Source organism: Furipterus horrens, unplaced genomic scaffold (genome assembly GCF_987537825.1).
Source record: "Furipterus horrens unplaced genomic scaffold, mFurHor1.1.pri manual_scaffold_9, whole genome shotgun sequence".
Lineage (NCBI taxonomy): Eukaryota > Metazoa > Chordata > Mammalia > Chiroptera > Furipteridae > Furipterus > Furipterus horrens.
Genome location: NW_028327179.1, coordinates 34,300,301 through 34,323,276, shown reverse-complemented (window position 1 = coordinate 34,323,276; position 22,976 = coordinate 34,300,301). Strand labels below are relative to the sequence as shown.

Below are 22,976 nucleotides of genomic sequence, written 5' to 3'. Positions count from 1 at the left end.
TTCTTACTGGCCAGCACATCTTCGGAGTAGTAATTCCTGACCCAGCGCTCTTCCCTTACAGCTGCATTCCCAGATTCTCTCAATCCAATCTCTCCTCTTCATCTGGAGAATCAAATCCTCCCACTGTACAAAGGAAAGGTCCTATATCTGCTCTGTCCAGTACAGTAGCTCCTTGCCACATGTGGCTATTGAGTAACTTAAAATGAGGTCAGTGCAACTGAGGAACTGAATTTTTTATCATATTTAATTTTAACTAATTTAAATTCAAATAGTCACATGGGACTTGCGGCTACCAAATTGGGCAGTGCAGAATAGGGCTTGACTTCTGATCACTTTATAATAAATGTTTTACCAAAATACACTGTGAGGTAGATACAATTTTGCAGCTAAAAACCTACTGCCCAGGCTTTATTCTCGTGCTTACTTTTTTCTCGTATAGCTGCAAGCTTAAATCCAAATCCTCCGACTCAGCTCCAAGATTTTTCCTCTCTCAGAACATCTGAGAGATTTTCAGTTTTCAAATTCTTCGATTTTGTTGAATATTGAGCATTTCTCTCTTGGGTATCCAGAGTGGAGTTTCAAAGCGTGGCATTTCAGCAGCTCTGATTCTGTGGGCATGGGCCATTTCTTGGTCTAAGCTCAGTCACCTCTTTATATATAGTTATTTTCTAAATGCAGAAAGAAATTTAGAAAATGTGCTAGTATCTACATCTAAGTTTGGCACAAATTATCGTATTTCCTAAATTGGAGTGCATGTGTGCCCCCTCCCCCCTCCACAGATAGACGATAGAGAAATGTAAGCATTCACATTGACTACAGTCCATCTATTCTGAAGGGACCGCAATATTTTTTTGAAAATTTTCTTGTAAATCCCCAAGTAATCATTTTTTTAAATACTTCCGTATCTTTATATATGGGCTGCAAATGCATGTCTTCAGTTTTCTACATAATGCTGATACTGTTGGTTATAAGACATGAGGTTTTTGGATAATGGTTTGTTATGCCACTGGATTCTGCCTCATGTTACAGTCCTGCCAGAAAACACTTCCCTACACATTCCCAGGAATTATAAGTAGCTGGACCCCAAGTGATAATAAATGTGCAGTTTTTTAATTCTATTCATTTATCTTTCTTTTATTTAAGCTGTAAAGGTAGAATTAGTGCTCAAAGAGATAAACAGCTCTAGTAATTATGCCAGTTTGGGGTCTCTTTAAGCCATGGGTATGCATCAGCACCCTTCCATTATACATCATTTTCTATAAGGAGCCAGATGTGGAGTTAAAGGCAGGGATAAAGGGATGTGTAACTCAAAGGTTGTGTTTGCTTTCAGTAAAGACAGCTTCAGACTGTTCTACGCTCACGATCAAACCACCCTTTGTAACACCCATGCCCCTAGATCCACGGCCTCCTCCATTCGGTGAGAGAGGAAAGCAGGGATGGTTGGTAGTCACATTGCTCTTTAAGTGGCCAGCCTGTTGGGAAAGCACAGGCATCTATCCTTACACCACAGAATGCAACAGAGCAAAATAGAGAGAGGTCATGAAATTCTTGTTAATATCAGTATTTGTTAGGAGTGGGCTGTGGGACTGGGCTCCCATGCACAAAGGTTCCTCCCATTCTGAGACTGGTGGCTTTCTCTTAATGGACATGTGAGTTATCTGCAGGTATAGACCGAAGTCTCCATAATGTAGTAACTATTTCTGTGTTGGGAATGCCACTTGCAAACTCCAGATGCACTTTTAAAAGACTATTTGTTAATAGAGATGCAATCATGCAATCATGAAGGTTCATCTACGTAATAAAGGAGAAAGCAAAAGGTCAAAGGCTAGGGCTTGGAACTAGGAAAAGACTATAAGGTACCAATTCTTATCTCTTTTTGAGTTGGAATACACCCTGATGATTTCTTGCTAAAAATCACTCCTTAAATTACACATTCTAACGTAGGAGGAAATGATATCTTGTGATAGAAATGTATGACTTTTTTTTCTAAACATTTAAAAATCTCTTCTCTGATGGTAGCATACATCACATCATGAAGTAGAATAAATTATTATTTTCCAGGCCTTGAACCAAAAAACTAAAACACAAAAACAACAGCAACAACAGATGTTTTCTCCATACCAATGTTAGCATTAGCCCCAGCTACATATGAAATTACAATAATCCCTTCCAAACACAGGATACAGTTACTCAGACTTCTAGTAGATGTCAGTTTGCTGTTCTACAGCTCTGAGAGCTCTGGTTCAGATGTTTGCAAGTCACTGCATTTGGGGATCATTGGAACAGAAGGGCTGGGACTAGGCAGGGAGGAATGAGGATGGATGAGTAAAAGACATGCTTTCTCACTATTGTTTTGATAAATCTGACTTGAAGTCAGCACCTTAGTGCCTCCCAGGCAGGAGGAAATCCATATATGAGACAGACCCAGGAAATAGTAACCAATCATGGTGAGCTATAAAATGAGGAAGACATTGGACATGTAGAAAAAGGGCAAACATAGTTGGAATAAAGTGGTGATTGGCAAAAAGAGGAGTAAGCCTTAGTGTGTAACATACAGCAGAACGCATTGACAAAATCTTCTTAAAATTAAGAGGCAGGTCCTGAAGTATATCTGTCATTGTTTTATTTTAGTGAGGATTTAAAAATTATGAGACCTTTTTTGTATAAAGTTACTCATGACCTCAATCCTCCCATTTTTTCCATTTGTTGTAAATCTCACAATGTGGCATTTTCTACCAAAGGATTTTCAGGAGTATACTCTGATTTGGAAAAGAATATTAGTCTTTTTTTTTAAATCACTTTTTTGTTTCCTTTTTTTTTTCAATATTATTTTGTGTTACTTTCAGGTGTACATCATAGTGGTTAAACAATCATGAACTTTGCCATGCTTTCCCCCTGATATTTTCAATACCACCTCACACCATACATAGTTTTTACAGTGTTATTGACTATATTCCCTTAGACTGTACTTTACATCCTATGACTGTTTTGTAACTGCCAATGTGTACTTCTTAATCCCTTCACTTCTTTCACCCAGTCTCCAAATCCCCCTTTTAAAATACTTGTTTTACTGCATTTAGTAGGGCCAGTTTAACTTTTTACATGTATAGAAGTGGTGGCGTAGTAGCAGTAACTCTTTTTTAAGGCCACTAGATAATTGTATTTTCATTGATGTTTTGAGACCCCTTTATGCCAACTAGAGCACTCACAAAGGGTTTTGTTATATATCTTTTTTATATATAATTTAGTAATGTTTGTTATTAATATCAGCAGCTGCACTTGTTCATGGTGCACACGGATGTGCCAGCAGCATGCCAAACACTTTGTCTGCATCATCTAATTTAATCCGGAAAATAACTCTCAAATAGTTTTCCATATTTTTCAGATAGGAACAGTTAAGCTTATTTTAGAAAGTTGATTTCCCTGTCTTCAATTATATTGTAGCCTCAAGAGCAAATCTATAAATATATCCCTCATTTGTCACTTTATACATAGCAAGGCTGAGACTAGGCTGAGAGGGGTAAGGCATTCACTTTGGATTCAGAATTTATGGTGGTGCCCCCTGAAAAAAGAGTAAATGAGATAAATAACATTTTAATGCAATGTTTTAAAAAGTCAAAAGATAGCTTCAGTGTTCTTTGCTCTCCATCAAACAGTGCTTCATGAACACCCATTCCCCCAGATCCACAAACCCCTCCTCCTTAAACACCAAAGCTGGTGAGGTGATAGAAAAATGGGCCCATTTATTTACTGCTGGGGGCACTGTAAACTGGCAAACAATATGGAAAACATTATGGAAAGGTGTTATAAGCTATAAACATATTCACTTGTGGCACATTAAGGAAATTTAATTTAACATCATTTGAATGTGTCGGGTGCTTGGGAATGCACAGATGAGGTCCTTGTTCTCATAGAGCTTCCCTTCTAGAGTACCAAGGACAATATACAAATAATAAAGTAAATAAAGTAATCTCAAAGATTGATAATATATGAAGACAATAAAAGAGGGCAATCTGAGAAAAAGGAATAGCATTAGCCATCTCTAAGCCCTATGAGGCTGGGATTTGGACTGTTTTGTTTACTTCTTTATCCTTTGTACCTAGGACAGAGCCCATCACGTGGTGTGTACTCTGCAACTAGGTGTTGAAGGATAAAGGTGATTAGTGGCCAGAGAAGAGTGAGTCAGGAAAGGGAGAGGAAGTGAGATTGCAGACTGAAGGCAGAGGTCAGGTGAGGGATGGCCTCCTAGGCTACAGTGGGGATTTCACCTGTCTTCCAACAGGAAGCCTGGGGAATTATATTTTTGATCTGGCGATTTCACTTTGGTGCTTCCCGCATGGAAGTACATCAACAGAGCAAAAACCTAGTTGCCCAAAGATTCTCATGACCTGACTGCATGCTAATTTTTTTTTTTTTTAAAGACTTGATACTAACTTAACCAAGATTAAGGGAATGGGAAAGGGTTTAATAAATCATGATTCACGAACCCGGTGGGATATCGGACAACAGTGTTATGAGGGTACTATAAAGATTCTGAAAGGACAAAGAATGCTTCATATGTTTTCTGAAAAAAAAGCAGAATGAAAAATTATATCCATACTAACATTAACTCTAGAATTATATCTGTGAACTGTGACTACAATGTAATATATAAGATGAAAATAATGGTGTTAGGATAGTAGAATTTTTGGTGATTATTTTTCTGCTTTCTAAAAATTAACTTCACTATTATTGTCACATTATTTTAATAATAAGGTATGTTGCTGAACTAGTATAGAGTTTCTGTTTGGGGTGATGAAAGGGTTTTGAAATAGATATTGGTGAGGGTTGAATAATATTGTGAATATAATTAATGCCACTGAATTTTGCCACCCTTAAAAATGAATAAAATGGCAAATTTCAGGTTATATATATATATTATCGCAATTAAAAAAAAAAAGGTACAGGTATACCCCATATAACACAGTACTTCTAGAACATGGTTTCACTCTAACATGGTTAGAGAATTGGGGACCACCGCCCCGTATAACATGGTACTTCTATAACATGGTTTTGCTCTAACACGATATGACTGTAGAAGATATCCAAGAATTGCTGGTAGAAGAAGAAAGTGATGAAACAATTTTGGTGGAAATGACATCTGGAATGTGCCAAGATAACTTAGGGGATGATAGTACTGATGAAAATGAAGAAGTTAAACAATTTACTCTAAAAAGCATAAAGAAGGCCTAGACTTAGCCTAACAGTTAAAGTCATATTTCTTAAATGAGGGTCCTTGCTCTGAAAGGAGAACAGAGTTTAAGAGAGAACTTCAAAAGTGCTTAGAACTGTATAATGAAATTTATAAAGATCTCTCAGCTAAAAGCAAGCAACCTAAAACAATAGATTTTTTGCAAAAAGTAGAGCATAGAAATCAAGATAATGCTGAAGAAAGTTCAGAGGATGAGGATATCTTGTAAAAAAGAAAATGCATTCAGTTAATGGAGCTTAGTAGTGATGACGAAGAAAGCGTTACTTAATTCATATTAATATGTAATACTTTTGATGAAAATTGCTTTAATGCAATTTTATAATACTATTATAAAAATATAATACTATGTTTTTTAAGTTTTGGAACCTAACCCCCCTTTTTGTACTAGTTCTTTGTTTTGTATAACACGGATTCGCATAACACAGCATTTGTTAGGAACCTAAGAACCATGTTATACAGGGGTTACCTGTATCTTTTATAATCATCAGCATGGTCAGCAATCTCCAAGATGGCCCCAGTGATCCCCTTCTTCTAGTCCGCACACTCTTGGGTATTCCTCCCACACTGCACCAGGACTGGCCTTGGTGACCAACAGCCTACTGCAGAAATGATGGCACATTACTTCTGAGGTTAGGTTCCAAAAGATTGAGGCTCCTGTCTTAGCTCTGACTCTCCTCACCCCCTGCCCACCCTCTGATCATTGGCTGTGGGGAAGCCAGCTGCCATGTCACACAAATAGTCCTGTGAAGAAGCCTTTGTAGTGGCGAACTGAGACCTATTGCCAACAGCCATGTGAGTGAGCCACCGTGGGAGTGGATTCACTGGGCCTAGTCAAGCTTCAAGTGACTGTAGCCTTGAACATCAACTTGACTGTCATCTTATGACAGACCCTGAGCCAGAAGTACCCAGTTAGGGTGCTTCAGGATTTCTGACCTGAAACTATGTAATAATAAATACTTGTTTCTTTTTTAAAAATAAAATGCAAAAATTTCCATCAAATTTCCAAAACAGCCATCCTCATGGGTATACAGTCATAACCTACTGTTGTTTTCCCCATCCTTGAACAAGTCTTATTTTTTCCTTTTTTAATGGAAGTTCTTGGTGCAGCCAAGCTTATGGATATAAGTATACTAAGAGGAGAGCTGTGTAGTAAAATGAAAAAAATAATTATTATGGCATCCATAGTACAAGAGTCACAAAGCTGAGAGCATCATTAGGACTTGGTCTGATATAAAATGCCTGTCATTGTGTTTTTGCATATGGAAGAAGATTTGGTAAAACTAACTACATTATTAAGGGAATATTGACTGGCAAAATCAGAATCAGTGTAAATACTCCATGTTGGGGAGGGGGGAGCATACACCCTCAACAGAATACAGTATTTATGGATGTCTGAATCTTTTGTTTGTAAAAATTGTTGTTGATCACTAGGGGATAAACAAAAAGCTAAAATGGCCTCAGAATGGACTTAAGTCTGACTTTCAGTAGTGTGAAGAAAGCTTTTAAAATTCAGGTTTTAAGAGGAAATCATATGATGAGAAAAAATGTACATAGTGATGAAAACTACAAAGAAATAAATTTATATGTGTGCTCAGGCCTATACACACAAGAGTAAATCTAATTGATAAAAAGAAATCATAATCTCGGGATCACAGACAGACTTATGACATTCTTTTATTGTGTTTTATGTGTTTCAGGATTTTAAAAATTCTCTAGAGTGAGAAAAATGTGAGATATAAATAGAATATTCAGAAGGATGATATAGAGAAGACAGCATCAGCATTTGAGACACCTGACATGTTCCACCCCTCACTTGCTGTGTTGCGCGTCCTCTCTGAGTCTCGGTTCCTTTGTCTATACTGAAGGATAATGAGAATTATCTCATAGCTGGGTATGTTGAGTAAGACAGAGAACATGTGAAAAGTCTCTGGCACATAGTAAATGCTTCATCTCCATTGTATACCTTCTCACAGTTGTTTTTAGAACAAGGGTGTCGTTTGTTGGTGTGCCACGTCTTTTGTGAGAATCAGAGGAGATCAGATAGTTCAACAGGTGGTTGGTTCAGTGTGCGACCTAGAAGACACTGGGTGACAGAGACAGACAGGAGGCTCCTTATAGTATCAATAAGCTCTAAAAGGTGTTTCAACTTTTCTTCTTAGAGCATCAGACCCTCGTAGAGGATGTCCGACCATTTAATAGTCTTAATTCAATTCTTGTTTTAGACATAAGCATGCAGGCCATTTCTTCTTTGCATCATGATGAATTCATATCGTTTCAAATACCAGATACAATGTTAGAAGAGAAGGAAGCTGAAATTAGTCCCCAGCAAATCAATTTCTCATATGCCTTGAACTAAAGTTCAATAAGCCATAAGCTCTGACCAAACTGAATTTTCTTTCACATTCATTGGTTTAAGTGAGAGAACTGTTATTGGTGATTTCCTCCAGTCCTAACCATTTCATATCTTTACAAGATAATTTTTTTTTTTTTAAGGAGTAGGGAAGCATTATTTATTCTATATCATCATAGGATGCTAAATTCTGTATCTTTTGACTTAAAAAAAATCTTTCCTTTTTACATTTTTCTTATTATCTTGGATCACGTCTAGTCTCTAAGGAAATAAACATGTGAAGAAAGCGTTCTGTGGAATGTTAACTGCACTGGTATTTTTCTTCCTTTCATCATGCCCCAAGATTTGCCAAAGTTGATATAAATTCACCATGCCTTCTTTAAAAAGCATAACAGCAAGGCATTCTTCCTGTAGAAGTCGGACTGTAAAAGGTGATTTCCTTTTACTCCATTTGGTTTAAGCCTGTAAAAAGCATTAAGTGAAAAATCTGATATATTTGTTAGGGTATTTATTGCATTACCAAGTTATATTTTCAGTTTCCAGTGAAAGGTTTATTGAGAACATAAACTTTGAAGAGGTTTTGTTCAGGATTAAAGATTTTTTTCCCTTCTCTTTTGGCAAAATGATATCACAGCAAAATGATGCCTTTCAGGAGCTATTTTTAGCACTGTTTACAGTCAAGGGCCACATTGGACCGTTCCTGAGAAGCAGATACCAGCCTCCCAAACCAGCCTCTGATGATCAGAGTTGTAACTTCTACAGGGTTTTAGAGGAATGAAAGACTGTGAGTTACCATTTCCATTAATTTAATTTACCATAATACAGATGCTCCAACATGTTTCTCAGGAGCATTTTGCAGTGAAATGTTTTTCACACCTCCCATGCAGTTGGAACTAAATATTTATAACCTGTCTCTCTGAATGTAAAACATAAGCCATAGCTAAGGTTTAATGTGCATTGATTTTTTTTTTTTTTTTTTGATAAATGAAGATTTGGATTTAAACTCCTGATTCATCTTTTATCATCAAAAATGAGAGTCATCTATTTCACATGAAATAGTCCTGTAATCAACTACCATGAATTCAGAAAATCTGGATAATCTTTATTCTCTAAATAGCATAAATTTCAGTAACACCACATGGGTACAACATTCACTGAGAATTTACTTTACCTCACTCTTGATGTCCTAAAAATGTTCTGAAAACTTGTGAAACAGGTGAAATAATAAGATTTAAGCAAGTTATGGTAAGAAAAGGTCAATCTTCACAGCAGTCCTATGAAGTGGGAGAGAGTATTAATTTTATCCTGATCTATATCCAGAAGTTGGAAAGGTTACGAGTCCCCTGATGTCCTTCAGGTAACAATGGAATTCCATATGGGGCAAGATCATGTGATTATGAAGGTCTAGTGTTTATGATTGGATGTAACTGTAAGCAGAGTAACTGGCAAGTTGGAAATCAATTCTGTTGGTTACACAGCCTTTTGATTTTGAGGATATTCTACACTGACTTGTGAATTTAGAATTTTCTTTTAAGTGTTTTATTAGTTTTAGCCTTCTGAGTAGAAGGGTTAGTTATTATTAATGTATTTTTATTTTCTTTAACAAAATAAAACATATCCGCTTCTATCATGTCCTTCAGTCAGAGGATTCAAAAGTAACTAACTACTTGTGCTTTTTCTGCTGTTAACCATATTATTAAAGTAAAACTGAAGAAAAATTGTAGAATCATATAATCACTACTCTGCTAAATCTAAGAATCTTTTCTAAAACATAACTGAAAAACAAGTATAATTTCTGACAGGTTTGTACTATCCTATATGAGAAAAAAATGTCAATGATTGGCATGCTCTGACAAACCATAGAGTAATTTTCTTTAAATTATATTATTTAAGCATGTGGAATTATAGGTTAAGTGCCTATGGGTTATAGTGTTTTATATAAGCTATTAAAAAATAAAACTTTACAACTCACAAAAGTCACTACTGCTGGTCACTGGAGAAGAATTGAAGATGGCATTAAAGTGGAATCTGTAAAAACAATGCAGTGAAGTAATTAACTGATCCTTTCTCATAAGTAGGTTGAATGAAAGTGTGATCTACTTTTGTGGTTATTAAGTAAAAAAAAGTTTAAATATGTACACAAGGACTTTTTTAAAAAAAGAATATATCATGAAGCTCACTTATATTAGCTTTTGAATATTTTATGATAATATCTACATCAGTGAATTTATGAAGTATACATGACTATCTATAGGTTCATATTAGTACATAGGAAAGGCTAGTATAACTACTTCATAAGTTAACCAATTTTTTAAAAACCAGACCACCCATTTTTGATTTCAGAGTGAACTGACATATTCAATGACATCTCTTTTTCCAGGAAAAGTAGTAAAAAAATCAAAGCTAGAGAATTTGGGGTAAATATCTAGCTGAGCTTTGAAATCCAAAGCAAGAATTTAATGTTTTCCTTTTACTGGCCTGCTTTTTGGCAGTTTATAATACCCGTAAGAGTGTCAGTGCTAAAGTTTTCAAAACATCCTGCTGAGGGCTCTTTAGCACTTTCTGTACTTTTCCACCAGATCGAGTTTACTGCAGGGCGGCTCTGTATTAGGTACAGGTTAGATCTGAAGGAGAGACCTAAGATAGCTGGGTGGGTTAGTATGACTGACTTTGGGGAGTTTCCATCTTGTCCATGTTAATGGTATATGCTCCCTGTTGTTTTTATTTAATATAGGGTAGTTGAGGGGGTTGAGAAGAATACAGAAAGAATATTCTTTACAGCAGTGGGGTTCAAAATTAAAGGAAGAGAGAAATATCAAAAAATGTAAGGTATTATGGAAAACTAAAATAACCCAGTAATCCCTTTACCAACTGGGTGTCATACAGCTTGGTATATACATTTTATTTTTTTAATTATATTTTATTTATTATGCTATTACAATCGTCACACTTTTTCCCACTTGGTCCCTGTTCACTCCGTACTCCCCACTCCCTCAGGCAATCCCCCCACCATTGTTCCTGTCCATGGGTCATGCGTATAAGTTCTTTGGCTACTCCATTTCCTATGCTGTACTTTACATCCCCAGGGCTATTCTGTAGCTACCTATTTGTACTTCTTAACCCCCTCACCTCTTCACGCATTCCCCACACCTTCTTCCCATCTGGCAACCATCAAAATGCTCTCCATATCTGTAATTCTGTCTCTGTTCTTCTCATTTGCTTAGTTTGTTTTTTAGATTCAATTGTTGAAAGATCTGTATTTTTGTCATTTTATTGTTCCTAGTTTTGATCTTATTTTTCTTAAATAAGTCCCTTTAACATTTCATATAATAAATGGTTTGTTGCTAATGAACTTCTTTCATTTTTTCTTGTCTGGGAAACTCATTATCTGCCCTTCAATTATAAATGATAGCTTTGCTGGGTAGAGCAATCTTGGTTGTAGGTCTCTGATTTTCATTACTTTAAATATTTCTGGCCAATCCTTTCTAGACTACAAAGTTTCTTTTGAGAAATCAGCTGAGAGTCTTATGGGATCTCCCCTGTAGGTAACTAACTGCTTTTCTCTTGCTACTTTTAAGATTCTCTCCTTATCTTTAGCCTTTGCCGTTTTAATTATGGTCTGTCTTGGAGTGGGTCTGTTTGCATCCATCTTGTTTGGGACTCTCTGTGCTTCCTGGACTTGCATGTCTATTTCCTTCACCAAATTAGGGAAGTTTCCTTTCATTATTTTTTCAAATAGATTTCTAATTTCTTGCTTTTTCTCTTCTCCGTCTGGCACCCCTATGTTGCAAATGTTGGAATACTTTAAGTTGTCCCAGAGGCTGCTTATAATGACTATGCTCGTTTTTTGTCTTGTTTTTGTTTTTGTTTTGTTCTTTTTATTCTTTTTTCTTTTTGTTGTTCTGATTGGTTGTTTTTTTCTTCCTTATGTCCCAAATCATTGATTGGATTCTAGGCTTTATCCACTCTACTATTGTTTCCCTATAAACTGTTCTTTATTTAAATTAGTGAGTCCTTCTTACTGAATCTTTTTTTATGCTGTTAAGGTCCTCACTAAGTTCCTTAAGCATTCTTATAAACAGTTTTTTTTATTCTACATTTGATAGATTGCTTATCTTTCTTTGGTTTAGTACTTTTTCTGGAGTTTTGATCTGTTCTTTCATTTGAGCCATGTTTCTTTGTCTCCTCATTTTGGCAGCCTCCCTGTGTGTGTTTGTATATATTAGGTAGAGCTGCTTTGACTCCGTATCTTGGTAGCATGGCATAATGTAGTAGGTGTGCTGTAGGGTCCAGTGGCACAGCTCCCTTATCGCCCATGCTGGGTACTCAAGGTGTGCCCTTCATGTGGGCTGAATAGCTCTTCCTCTTGTAGTTGAACCTTGATTGCTATTAGCTGGTCAATGGACAGCCAGGCCAGCTGCAAGGACTGACTGTGACCACTGACCACCAACCTCTGCCCTCTGTGGAGGATCAGCTGTGTAGGGGCAGGGTGGTTGTGCTCTGTTGTGGTCTGTGGCTGTCCACTGGGTGCACAGGCTCTAGGGTTTCCCTCCAAGTCAGTCCCCACCTGTGTTTTGCTTGGGGCCACCCTGTCTGGGCTATAAAGCAATATGAGATGGCTGCTACTTGTGCTGGGCTTAGAGATTCCCAGGCAAAGCCAAGCTGTTCATCTAGGCTGGCTTAGTGCCAGGCCTGGGGCCACTTAGCAAGAGGTACAGAGGCTGGCCGGCAGCTCACTGAGGCCAGCTGTTGCTTATTTGAGAGGACTTAGGAAGTTGTTGGTATATATTTCAGCAATAAATCTTTGGCATGGAATTTAATGGACTTGAAAATTTGAGTCAGAGTCTGGATGCTCCCCATTTTGTAAATATGACCCTTTGATTATCTGGATTGAATAAAATAATAGATGTGAAAGCACTCTGTAAACTGTAGAGGTCCCTACAAATAACATTATCATTATACTCATTTGACAGTCAAGTGAGCTGACCATAATGGGAATGACTGTCTGCCAGGGAGATTGTCATTAAACAGTTTCACTAGAATAAATAAATGAGGACTGAACATTTTTCTATGCACAGCAAAACACAACCTATTTATGGAAACTAATAAAAATATTTTCTGTTTACCTGAGGAGAGGAATCTCAAGTTTTTTGTTTTTGTTTTGTTTTGTTTTGTTTTACTGCAGTGCATTGACAAAGAAAGTCTCAGCATTAACCATCTCTAGGTCTCCTCATTATTAATGTAACTGAGAGTCTTGCTACTCATTTCATTGCACAGCCCAGTGAACAGAGAAGTTCACTGCACAGGCATGTCTTTCCTTATATTAGTCTCTATTTTCTCCAAGAGTTTATTCCAATGTCGAGGATTCCCTTCCTGTTCTGCTTGACCAATAACTGACCCCCTCTTTACAAAATGAAGATTTGAGCCTATTTTCTAAAAATAGGTCACTTTTTGAAAAATGAGGGCAGTTTTATGACCACAGTCCTGTCTCTATGCCAAAAGCTTTGATGAGATGGTGATTAAATGACCACTTTGCTTTTGATGTATAGATAAGGAGTGCATCTGATAGATCCGTGCAGTACCATTGAGGAAACAATCAGGCCTGTCTTTGTGGGTGGTTGTACTTCTTCACAAATCATTTTCAAGAGATCAACTGTATAATCCAATGGCCAGTGCCCATGTTGGCAACTTTGTCACAGAGACAATATGTCCACTGTCTAATGAAAGGATCCTGCTCCAGACTTCTCTGTGAAGAGTGTGATAGTCAGTAAAGTGTGAAGAGGGACACCCTCCACGTCACTCACTCCAGGTCATTCTATTTTAACTCTGAGAGACAAAGCACACTACTATGCTTCAGACACAGGCCCACAGTGTATGTAGTTGTATTCTACTATAGAATGCAAGTGAGGAACATTCTAGAACTTTTATTCCCTTTTATTTTCTTTTAAACTTTTCTGTGGAAATTACATATCCATTGAATGTGCTAATAAGTAAATTGAACCTACTACATTTCCACACTTTATGTCCAGCTTTCATGAGCTAAGACATTAATAAATCCCAGTGAAGATTTTTATAGAGATATTTATAAGTCAACTCTTAGGAACAAAAATGTAACCTATCTTAGTTGTTCTGGAAGCAGACACATCATCAGTTTTAGAGGGAGTCTTTTGGAACACAGTAAGGAAAAAGAGGCAAAAAACGTGCAGTCCCAGTTTATAAAGTAAATTTTAAAAGACAAGGACCAATTTTTTCCCATTTCAGAAAGAAAGGAAGGGACAGAAAGGGTAGGGTGGGGAAGAGAAGGAGGAAAGAAAAGAAAAAGAAAAAGCTATCCTCCAGAGGAATCTGTACTTTAAAGATGTTCCTTAAGGACTACGACTTGACCTTACAATGTTTGTGCTCGAAAATGATTCTTTACTTTTTAAATTTATGTTTTTCAGGTAAGACAAAACTTCTGTAGGTGTAACAATTGATATACTCAGTCCTCAAGCAAACACTTGGTTAGTCAACAAATGTCATGCCCTCCACTGTAGCAGGAACCATGCCTCATAGGAAGTAGCCCTTTTCACCTTGCTGTAGAGCAGATCTTCCTCTTTTTGCACCATTGTTTTTATTCTTCACTTTTAATTTCCTCTTCTCAACTTTCTTTAGTCTGGCAAAAGATTCTGGGTTTGCTTTGCTCTTTGTCTGTTTACAGGATGGCTTAGAATCTTGGGCGAGCTTTTCAAGGCTGTTTTCCACTATCCATGTTATCTTCTTTCATCTATATCTATGTATATTCTTTCATATATACATATATATGAGGGGGGATACAAAAATAAAATTTATTTATAAAAAATGGTGTATTTATTCTTACATGTTTAATGTCAGTCACCTTCAAAGTACTTTCCATTTGATGTAATATACCTATTGAGACTTTTTTCCACTGCTCAAAACAGTTTTGAACTCATTGATTTTGATGCCTTTTAGTGCTTCTGCAGTTTTTTGTTTCACCTCTTCCACATCTGCAAAACATTTCCCTTTGAGATCTTTTCTCATACAGAGGAAATGAAAAAAAATGTCAGTTGGGGTGAAATTGGGTGAATAGAGAGGGTGGGGCACTAGGGTCATGCCATTTTTTGGTCAAAAACTGCTAAACACTCAGCACAGTGTGGACAGGTGCACCTGTGAATCACCCATCATGAAATGAGCACATGTGTTGAGTGTCCAAAAAATTTTTTACTGAAGCTGAAGGCAGCCTCTCACAACAACACCATCTGGCACACTGAGAGAGATGGGTTCCTAGAACACTAAACTAGCAGGGGAAGCCTTTACTATAAGGAGCCCACCTTCCAGGGATTTTGGGTCCCCCCTCATATATGCAGGCAAAGCGTGTGTGTGTGTGTGTTGCATGGGTAATGACTGGGAAAATGAAAATTTATTTAGAATAACAGCATTCCTTTATTTTCAACTATATTAAAAGCATTTGTTTGAAAGTTACTCATAAGATTCTCTTCACACACACTTTGAATTCAGTAGGGATTGTTACTCTTTGTTGTCATGAAGATTTATAATTTAAAAATTTCTTAGATTTTTTCCCAGAGAGTTTCCACAAACACATCTTTTAGTTTTTAGAAAATGAATATGGAATTAACATGACAGTCTCCTGTCCCACATACCCTGCCAGGATTATGTAACCCTTCATGAACACAGTTTACTGAGTACACCTCCCAGCTAATGGGCACAGTTCTGATAGTGTGAGGCAAATCCCCTCTCAGTGACATGGTCTGAGTCCTGAAATCAAAAGGACAGCCTCACTATTGACAATAGGATCTCCCCATTTGCCAGAACATCCCTTGAGGCATCAAAGTCCCTCCTCCTCACCCCTAAGACATGGAAGTCCCTATCTATGTCAGCCACGCACAGAGCATCAGCACTCCACTACTAATGTATGAATGCTGCATGTGAAAAATCTGCCATGCCCCATCTCTCTAAACTGCTCCCTCTACTGAACTTCCTTGACAGGTCCCCCCGACCCTGCTTTCACATCTCTAGACGGCCATGCCTGGCCTTCTTGGTCCAGATGCAGAGCCATCTGAAATCATTCTCTTGTGCCCTTTGTTAATTCTTCCCACCCCCAACCTCGGATAGCCACAGCTCACTTTTCTGTTTCTATAAGTTTGCCTTTTCCAGACTGTCATATAAATGGAATTATATATTATGCAGCCTTGGCTTCTTTCACTTAGGATGATGCATTTGAGAGTCATCTATAAAATTGAGTGGTAGAGGAACATTAGCCTGAAACAACTTCAGTTAGCTAGTTTATGAAGCTAACAAGAGGTGACCTAAAAGAAATAGAATTTTTTCTTTTAAAAAGTCAAAGAAACAACACTGATTTAGTGATTATTCCAAGGAGACAGACCTAAAAATTACAAGTGTAGATTATTTTATAGTAACTAATTAGATTGTGGAGATTATAAATACACACCTGTGGGGGGACGGCATCTTCTACTACCACTAAAAATCAACTAAAATGCTGGTTAAAATAACACAAGCACATCTGTTCAGATATATAATGCATGGCTGAACCAAAAGGAAAATAAGTGAAATCTGTCAGGGCCCAGAGTGATAAGTAAGTGCTGAAGTGCAGCTGCCTTGTGGTGGTGTTGCTGCAACAGGAAGTGGAACCCCTTGGGGGCCAGGAAACAGGGCTTTGGGCCTGAGACAGGTGGAACATAGGAATTCAGATTCCTCAGGTAGAGTCAAGACCCTCAAAGCACTTTAGCTCAGTAATGGGCTAGCTCAAAAAGAAAAAAAGAGAAAAAAGTCTGCTTTCAGCAAGAAGAGACTGCAAGAGCCAGTTGTTTGTGTTGGCCTTCGTTCTGCATGGGAATGAAAACGTCTCCCCTGAGAATTCTCCGAGTTTAGGTTAGAATTTGTATAACTGCCACGGTCTCAGAAGCCGACAGAAAGAACTTGGAGTGCCCCGTTGTTAAGAGAGCCCCAGGACCACTGGCAGAAGAAAATGCCTGTGGAGGATGATATTCCTGCCACCGGCTCCTCAGGCTTCCCAGAGGTTAACGTGAGCTGAGCATCTCACAACTGAGATGATAAAACAGATGAGAAAAAGGCCTGGTGAGCGAGAGTAGGTAGCATGAGCAGCCAAATCAGACTCCTCCCTCGTCCAGAACTTTAGCTCTTAGGAATTATGAGACATAGAGCATCTGTACATTTAAAATGTTGTAAAGAAATAAAAGATTACATTTAAAACTTGAACCAGAAGCTATCAAAATTGAACATGGAAATTTGTCAGAAGAACTTTTCAGAACAAAAATGAACAGTGAAAACAGCATATTAGATGCAACTGATTAGAGAATTCGTTGAACTGGAAGATAGCTCTGAAATAATTACTTAGAATGGAGAACAGAGGGACTAACAGATGGAAAATATGGAAGAATGAGTAAAGACATGGAAAATTTAATAAGATGGCATTACATTGCTGTTATAAAATGAGAAAAGAGTGAATTGGGGAAAGGCAGTTGTCTAAAAGTAATGGCTGAGATTATTTCCAGAACTGGTGACAGACAGAAAGTTTCAGATCAGGAAACACTATGAATACCAAGCAGGTTAAATCAAAAGAATTCCTTACATTGCAATAACAGACCTCTAAGGAACAAGAGAAGAGCTATCAGGCACAGACAACAGAAGCCTGTGAAATAATATATTCAGAGTTAAGAGAAAATGCTTTGAACCTAGAATTAATTCCCAACTAACTATTATCCTATATGAAAACAAAACAATTTGCCACCAAGTTCTTTCATCATGGAAAGAACTTCTAAAGTTTATATTTCAGATACAATAATAATAATAATAATCTGAGAAAGAATATCTGAAACATGAGAACTAAAGTGATTAAATAAATTATAACATTGGTAAATCTGAATAATAAAAACAATAACTGTTTAATCTGTGTCATTAAAAGCACAGAAAATAGAAATAAAATACTAGGCAATTACAATATGAGAGATGGGACCCATGTCATCAGAATTAAAGTGTTCCAGTATCCTCATATTGTTTGGCAGGATGTAAAGATAAAGTTTAAATAGTTCAAGTTAAATGTTAAAAAGTTAAAGAGCCATTTACTTGGAGAACTGAAGGTGAAGGTAAAAAGTGTGGAAGTTTCTTCTGATATCCTTGATGGTTAAAAAATCAAACACTAAGCCAACTTACCCCAAAAGAGAACACCACTAGCCCTAGATCGGGTGGTTCCATGGTGTTCTTACATGTTTATTAAATTTCTGATGGACCGTGCAGATTATTACCAAGAACACAGTATAACTTCTATACAAACAAGTGAAACTACAGAAATTCATTACTCTTCCACCAGGAAGCTCCATAAGAGGGCTTAACTGGGGCACAAGAGGATTGAGTTAAAAATGAGGAAAATGTTTTACAAGAGTTCTAACCTAGATGGCCTAAACCTGAGGGAATGTCCGTACCTGTCTCCTCATTACTGAATTAAAAAGCTGCTGCTGTTTGCTAGGAGGTTCATTTTACTTCCCATTACTCCCAACCTCATACTTAAAGCACTGGGAATTTCAAGTGTAGTATATTGAAGTAGACTTCAGTTTCTCTACATCATTCTTTACTTACTTCTGTATTCTGTATCAAACTATTTCAATTCTTTTGTAATCCTATAAAGTATTTCTTAACTAAATGAATATGGCTCAAGTGGATGGACCAACTCCTGTGACATCATACATAAGACAGTCCAACCTGTGCAACCCTAAATAAATGTATAGAGGAATTTAAAATGTGTGGCATTAACACAATACAGGACTATGTGAAGCAACTTACAACACTGGTCTTGTAGAGTAAGAAGGGGTCAGGCTCTGGATTGGCCATGTGATGGTGCACTGCCATCCAACAGATGATTGATCACTTATGTCTTGTTTCTTGAAGAACCTGGTTGTTGTACTGTTGTCATTGTGGTGTAGGTCTTGGGAGAGCTCTAATGCTTGTTGCCTTAGTGTTAATTGAAGATGGAATAAAACATGAACATGTGATCAAGTTCATAAGACAAAAGTAGAGTGGAGCTTTTAAAAGCAAACAATTTTGGGATTTGGAGAAGTATTTTCCTAAAATCTTGCTGCAGTCCCATAGATACCAGTAGTTGTAGAAATTAACATCACAATTAATAAAACTGGGCTGCCAGATATTATTGCCTTGGAAATGGAACTTCAGCCAGGCTCCAGTTTATCATCACTATTAACCAAAATGTAGGCTTGGCGAATGATAAGTCTAATGAAGCTTTTATGGGAGCATTGATAAGCAGTTTTATCAGCCTCAAGCTTGGCGGAATTTCAGCCTCTGCATTTGGATTATGAACAGCCTAGTTGGAAACTTGGCAAAACATTTCTTGCTGTTCAGCATTTAAAACATGCTTATCATTTTTATCAATTGACCTTTCCTGAAACCATGCAGTATTGAGTTATGTCTTCTTCAAATCTAGTTCCGTGCCTGAATCTTATCAAAATGTTAGAAATTTAGAGAGCGGGTGCTGAAATACCCGGCACAATACTTATATGTTTTTAATACCATACAGAATTAAAATCCAGGAACTATGAAAACCAGTGTAGATTGCCTGTGGTTTATCCCTTCATTCACTTCAAACATTGATAGTGGGGCTTTTATGGCTATTTGCCTGCTACCTTATGTTTATAGCTCCCATATTTAAAACAGTAGACATCAGGTTTGTGTAACCACTGATTTGGTTGGCTTTTGACCAAGTTTGTGATGATTTTTTAATGTCTTTCTATAAATCTAATTTTGTGCAGTTAGGAAAACCTCCATTTTGAAAATCATAAACCCCTGGTGGAAAAGTTCATGTAAAATCCACATTGTACAGAAGCACATATCTTTACTGTCTCCAGACAAAACGTCTGAAAACTGATTTAATGTTTGCACTTTGGGTACAACTTAAAAGAGAGGGCCTAAAAAAAGAGTGGGAGTAAGCTGTTAAAGGATTTTTAGCAAAATATTTTGCTTGTCTTGTGCAGGACATATGGAATATGCCCCCAAGAAAGATAAGTTAGGTTCTGCTAATGAATTGAACATATATCTAACATTTTATATCCTTGTTGAACTGTGTAATTTTATATTTGTATACTTAACAATTTGTCTTATTATATAATTGACAAAATGGTGCTGTGTATTGATGTTAATTCAATCATATATTTATATTGTCTGGATGTATAATTATAGTCTTTGGGAGAAATAATTTCTCAGTGTCCATCAGCTTGTAATAACTCAATGTAAGAGTTTAAATATCTAAATAAATATTGAAATGCAAAAAAATTAAAAAGTTCAAAGTAATTACTAAATACATGGAAATAGAATGCATAACTTCTAAAACAAGTTGGAAATCTTGAATTTAAAATTCAAAAGAAGGCATAAAAAGATAAAGCAGGTCAAAATAGAATGCAAGATTAAGATGGTAGCAATAATTTATACATATTAGTAATGCCCAAGCATCCATCAATAGATGAGTGGATAAAACAACTGTGAGACATATACATGGTGGAATACTACTCAGCCATAAAAAAGAAGAAAATTTTACACTTTGCAACAGTATGGATGGACCTGGACATTATGCTAAGTGAAATAAGCCAGTCAGAGAAACAAATACCATCTGATTTCACTCATGTAGAGTCTAATGGACAAACTGAACTAACAAGGAAAATGGGGACAGACTCATAGATGGAGAGCAGATGGCAGCTAGTGGCTGGCGGGGGAGAGGGTAGGTGGTGCAGGGACTGAGCAAAAAGGAAAAAGGGCTCATGGACACGGACAGCTGTGGTAATTGCTGTGGTGGCGGTATAAGGGGACTGAATGATAATGGGAAAAAGTACAATAAATATTAAATTTAAAAAATAGTAATCACAGAATGTAAATGGACTAAATCCTTTTCTTAGAATATAAGAATTATTTAATTAAATAAGATAAAGCCAGCTATATAGTATTTATGAAAGAGATACCTTAAAGTTATTCATAGTTATTTCAATTTATTGACTATATTCCCTATTCAACCCCCCACCATTTCAGAGTTATAATTCTGGAGAGGTTTGAATCCACTCAGCCTGCTAACTGAGTGACCCATTACCTTCTCTGACTCCCTCTTAGCTTCTCCTGTGATTAGATGGGAACTGAATTACCTTATTGGACTATCATAAATGAGAGAGTGCAAAAAGTACCTAAGAAAGTGCTTGACACAGGTTCAACTATCCATAAATGCTAGCCATTATTAGGAATACTTTTATTACTGTTACGTTAATTATCTGGGTTTGAGTGCACTGAGCAGTGAAATAGAGACTCCGTGAGAAGCAAGGCTGGGCTGGGCTGTGTGGTCTGCTACCCATTTGAAAGCTGTACTGCATGGAGGACTTTACTTCTCTGCTTTTTTTTTTTTTTTTTTTAAGGTAATCTTGAGACACATATTTTCTATCTACTGTTGTTTTAAAGGTCATCTTGAATTGATTCAGCTCCATATGGTTTAAGCATATCCCCTTTGTTAACCTGTATGTTAATATTTTGGTTGTTGACATTTGACAGTGTACTTATTCCAATAATTTTATCTTCAATGTAAGGAAATGTGAATTCTTAGAGAAAAAAAATAACTTCAGTAACCAGAGAATTTAATAGCAGTTTTATTTTAATTCTCCTAGTTATTTTGTATTAATTTTCCTGTAAATGTGTCCAGATGTGTATGCACTACATGGATCCTATTAACAAATTCTGTCAACTATTTGATAAATTATCGTCTGAAATTTTCTACTTCTGGACCTAGTTCTAGCCTGAAAGTATCAACCCTTTGCTTATAGTATGAATAGTTTAAATCAGTGAGACTAAGATTACAAGAGTCAAAGCCAGTTTAGAGTGACATATACTCTAAGAACCAACGTGAATTTGCCTTCTGTTTATTTTCAGCAGGTAATTTAACTTGTTTTCTTGTCCAGGAATAAATAAGTTCATAACATTTAGATGAGCCTTATATCTTATTTAGTGACTTTTCCTGTTTGGTCTGATTTCTCTCCTTTGTGCTTATATTTTCAGGCTCAGCTATGTGAATCATGCAGAGAACCTGGCCTCCAAGCTCCTACAATGTTCCCCAAAGAACAGACTATCGGCACAGGCTGCCTTGAACCATGAGTATTTTAGTGACCTGCCCCCACGGCTATGGGAACTGACTGATAGTGAGTAGGACAAATCCAGTCAAAGCAAGGACATCATTTTAACATCTATGTGTAACATACATGTAGAGAGATTGATGTTTACATGTGCATGCATGCATGTCTAAGATTATGTGCCTGTGAATGTGTGTGTGTGTGTATATACATATGTATGTACATTGTGTGTGTGTGTGTGTGTGTGTGTGTGTGTGTGTGTGTGTAGAGAGAGAGAGAGAACACAGGGGAAGGGGGCTGTGTGTGTGTATATTTAATGGAATCCTGCCATTCAAATGCCAGCTTACCAGACCCAGGAAGAAAATGGATTCCTTTTTTGCTATCTCTGCTGTGCAGTGTGCAGCCGCATGTCTTTGTATTTGATTATGTGTGTGTCCAAAAAAAAAAAATGATCTGAGCAGTCATAAAGGAAAAGGAAAATATGATTTACATATTTATGCATACAGTACTTTTTAACTGGCTGCAGTACAGAGGAGAAATGATTCATTTCTGTTTGATTCTCAGAGACCATCTTGGTGGTAACAATAACCTTAAAAAGGGCTGCTATGCAGTGAGTTGACGAATAGAGTTGGCAGTTGGCTAATGCACTGAATTGACATGTAAGAAACGGAGACATAATTCATTTTAACTACAAATGCTCTTAGTGTTCATACAGACAGATCTTCTCTAGATCTCTTGAAACAAAACACATCCCTGGGTGGGTTTTTTGTTTTGTTTTTACAAAAGTGTTCATATTTACACAGCCTCTTTCAATTACATTTTAAATATTTGGGGGAGGATTTATGGCTGGGAGATTCTCTCATCTTTCTTCCAAAGTGTGAAACAGAATTCTTGTGAAATTTCACAAAACATTTGCAGTAAGAACATTTTTGTTCAGTGGTGATTCGTTCTTTCCATATGCCAGTTAGAATTGTTTCTTCTCATTCTCATTGCCTTAAAATTAATATATTGCAGCCCTGGCTGGTGTGGCTCAGCAAATTGAGCTCCAGCCTTCGAACTAAAGGGTCACTGGTTCTATTCCCAGTCAGGGCACATGCCTGGGTTGCAGGCCACATTCCCAGTTGGGGGCGCGCAAGAGGCAACCACACATTGATATTTCTGTCCCTCTCTTTCTCCCTCCCTTCCCCTGTCTCTAAAAATAAATAAATAAAAT

At 37.0% G+C, this 22,976-nt stretch overlaps 1 protein-coding gene across 2 annotated transcripts in view; it reads left to right on the top strand.

Annotated features, from left to right (window-relative positions):
* Positions 1-22,976, top strand: part of CDK14 (cyclin dependent kinase 14) — a 564,775-nt gene that overhangs the window by 450,451 nt on the left and 91,348 nt on the right. For both annotated transcript variants that reach the window (XM_090287257.1, XM_090287258.1), the window contains one exon: positions 21,693-21,832. In XM_090287257.1, the coding sequence (XP_090143383.1) occupies positions 21,693-21,832 (140 nt within the window). The remainder of the gene's footprint in view (positions 1-21,692; positions 21,833-22,976) is intronic.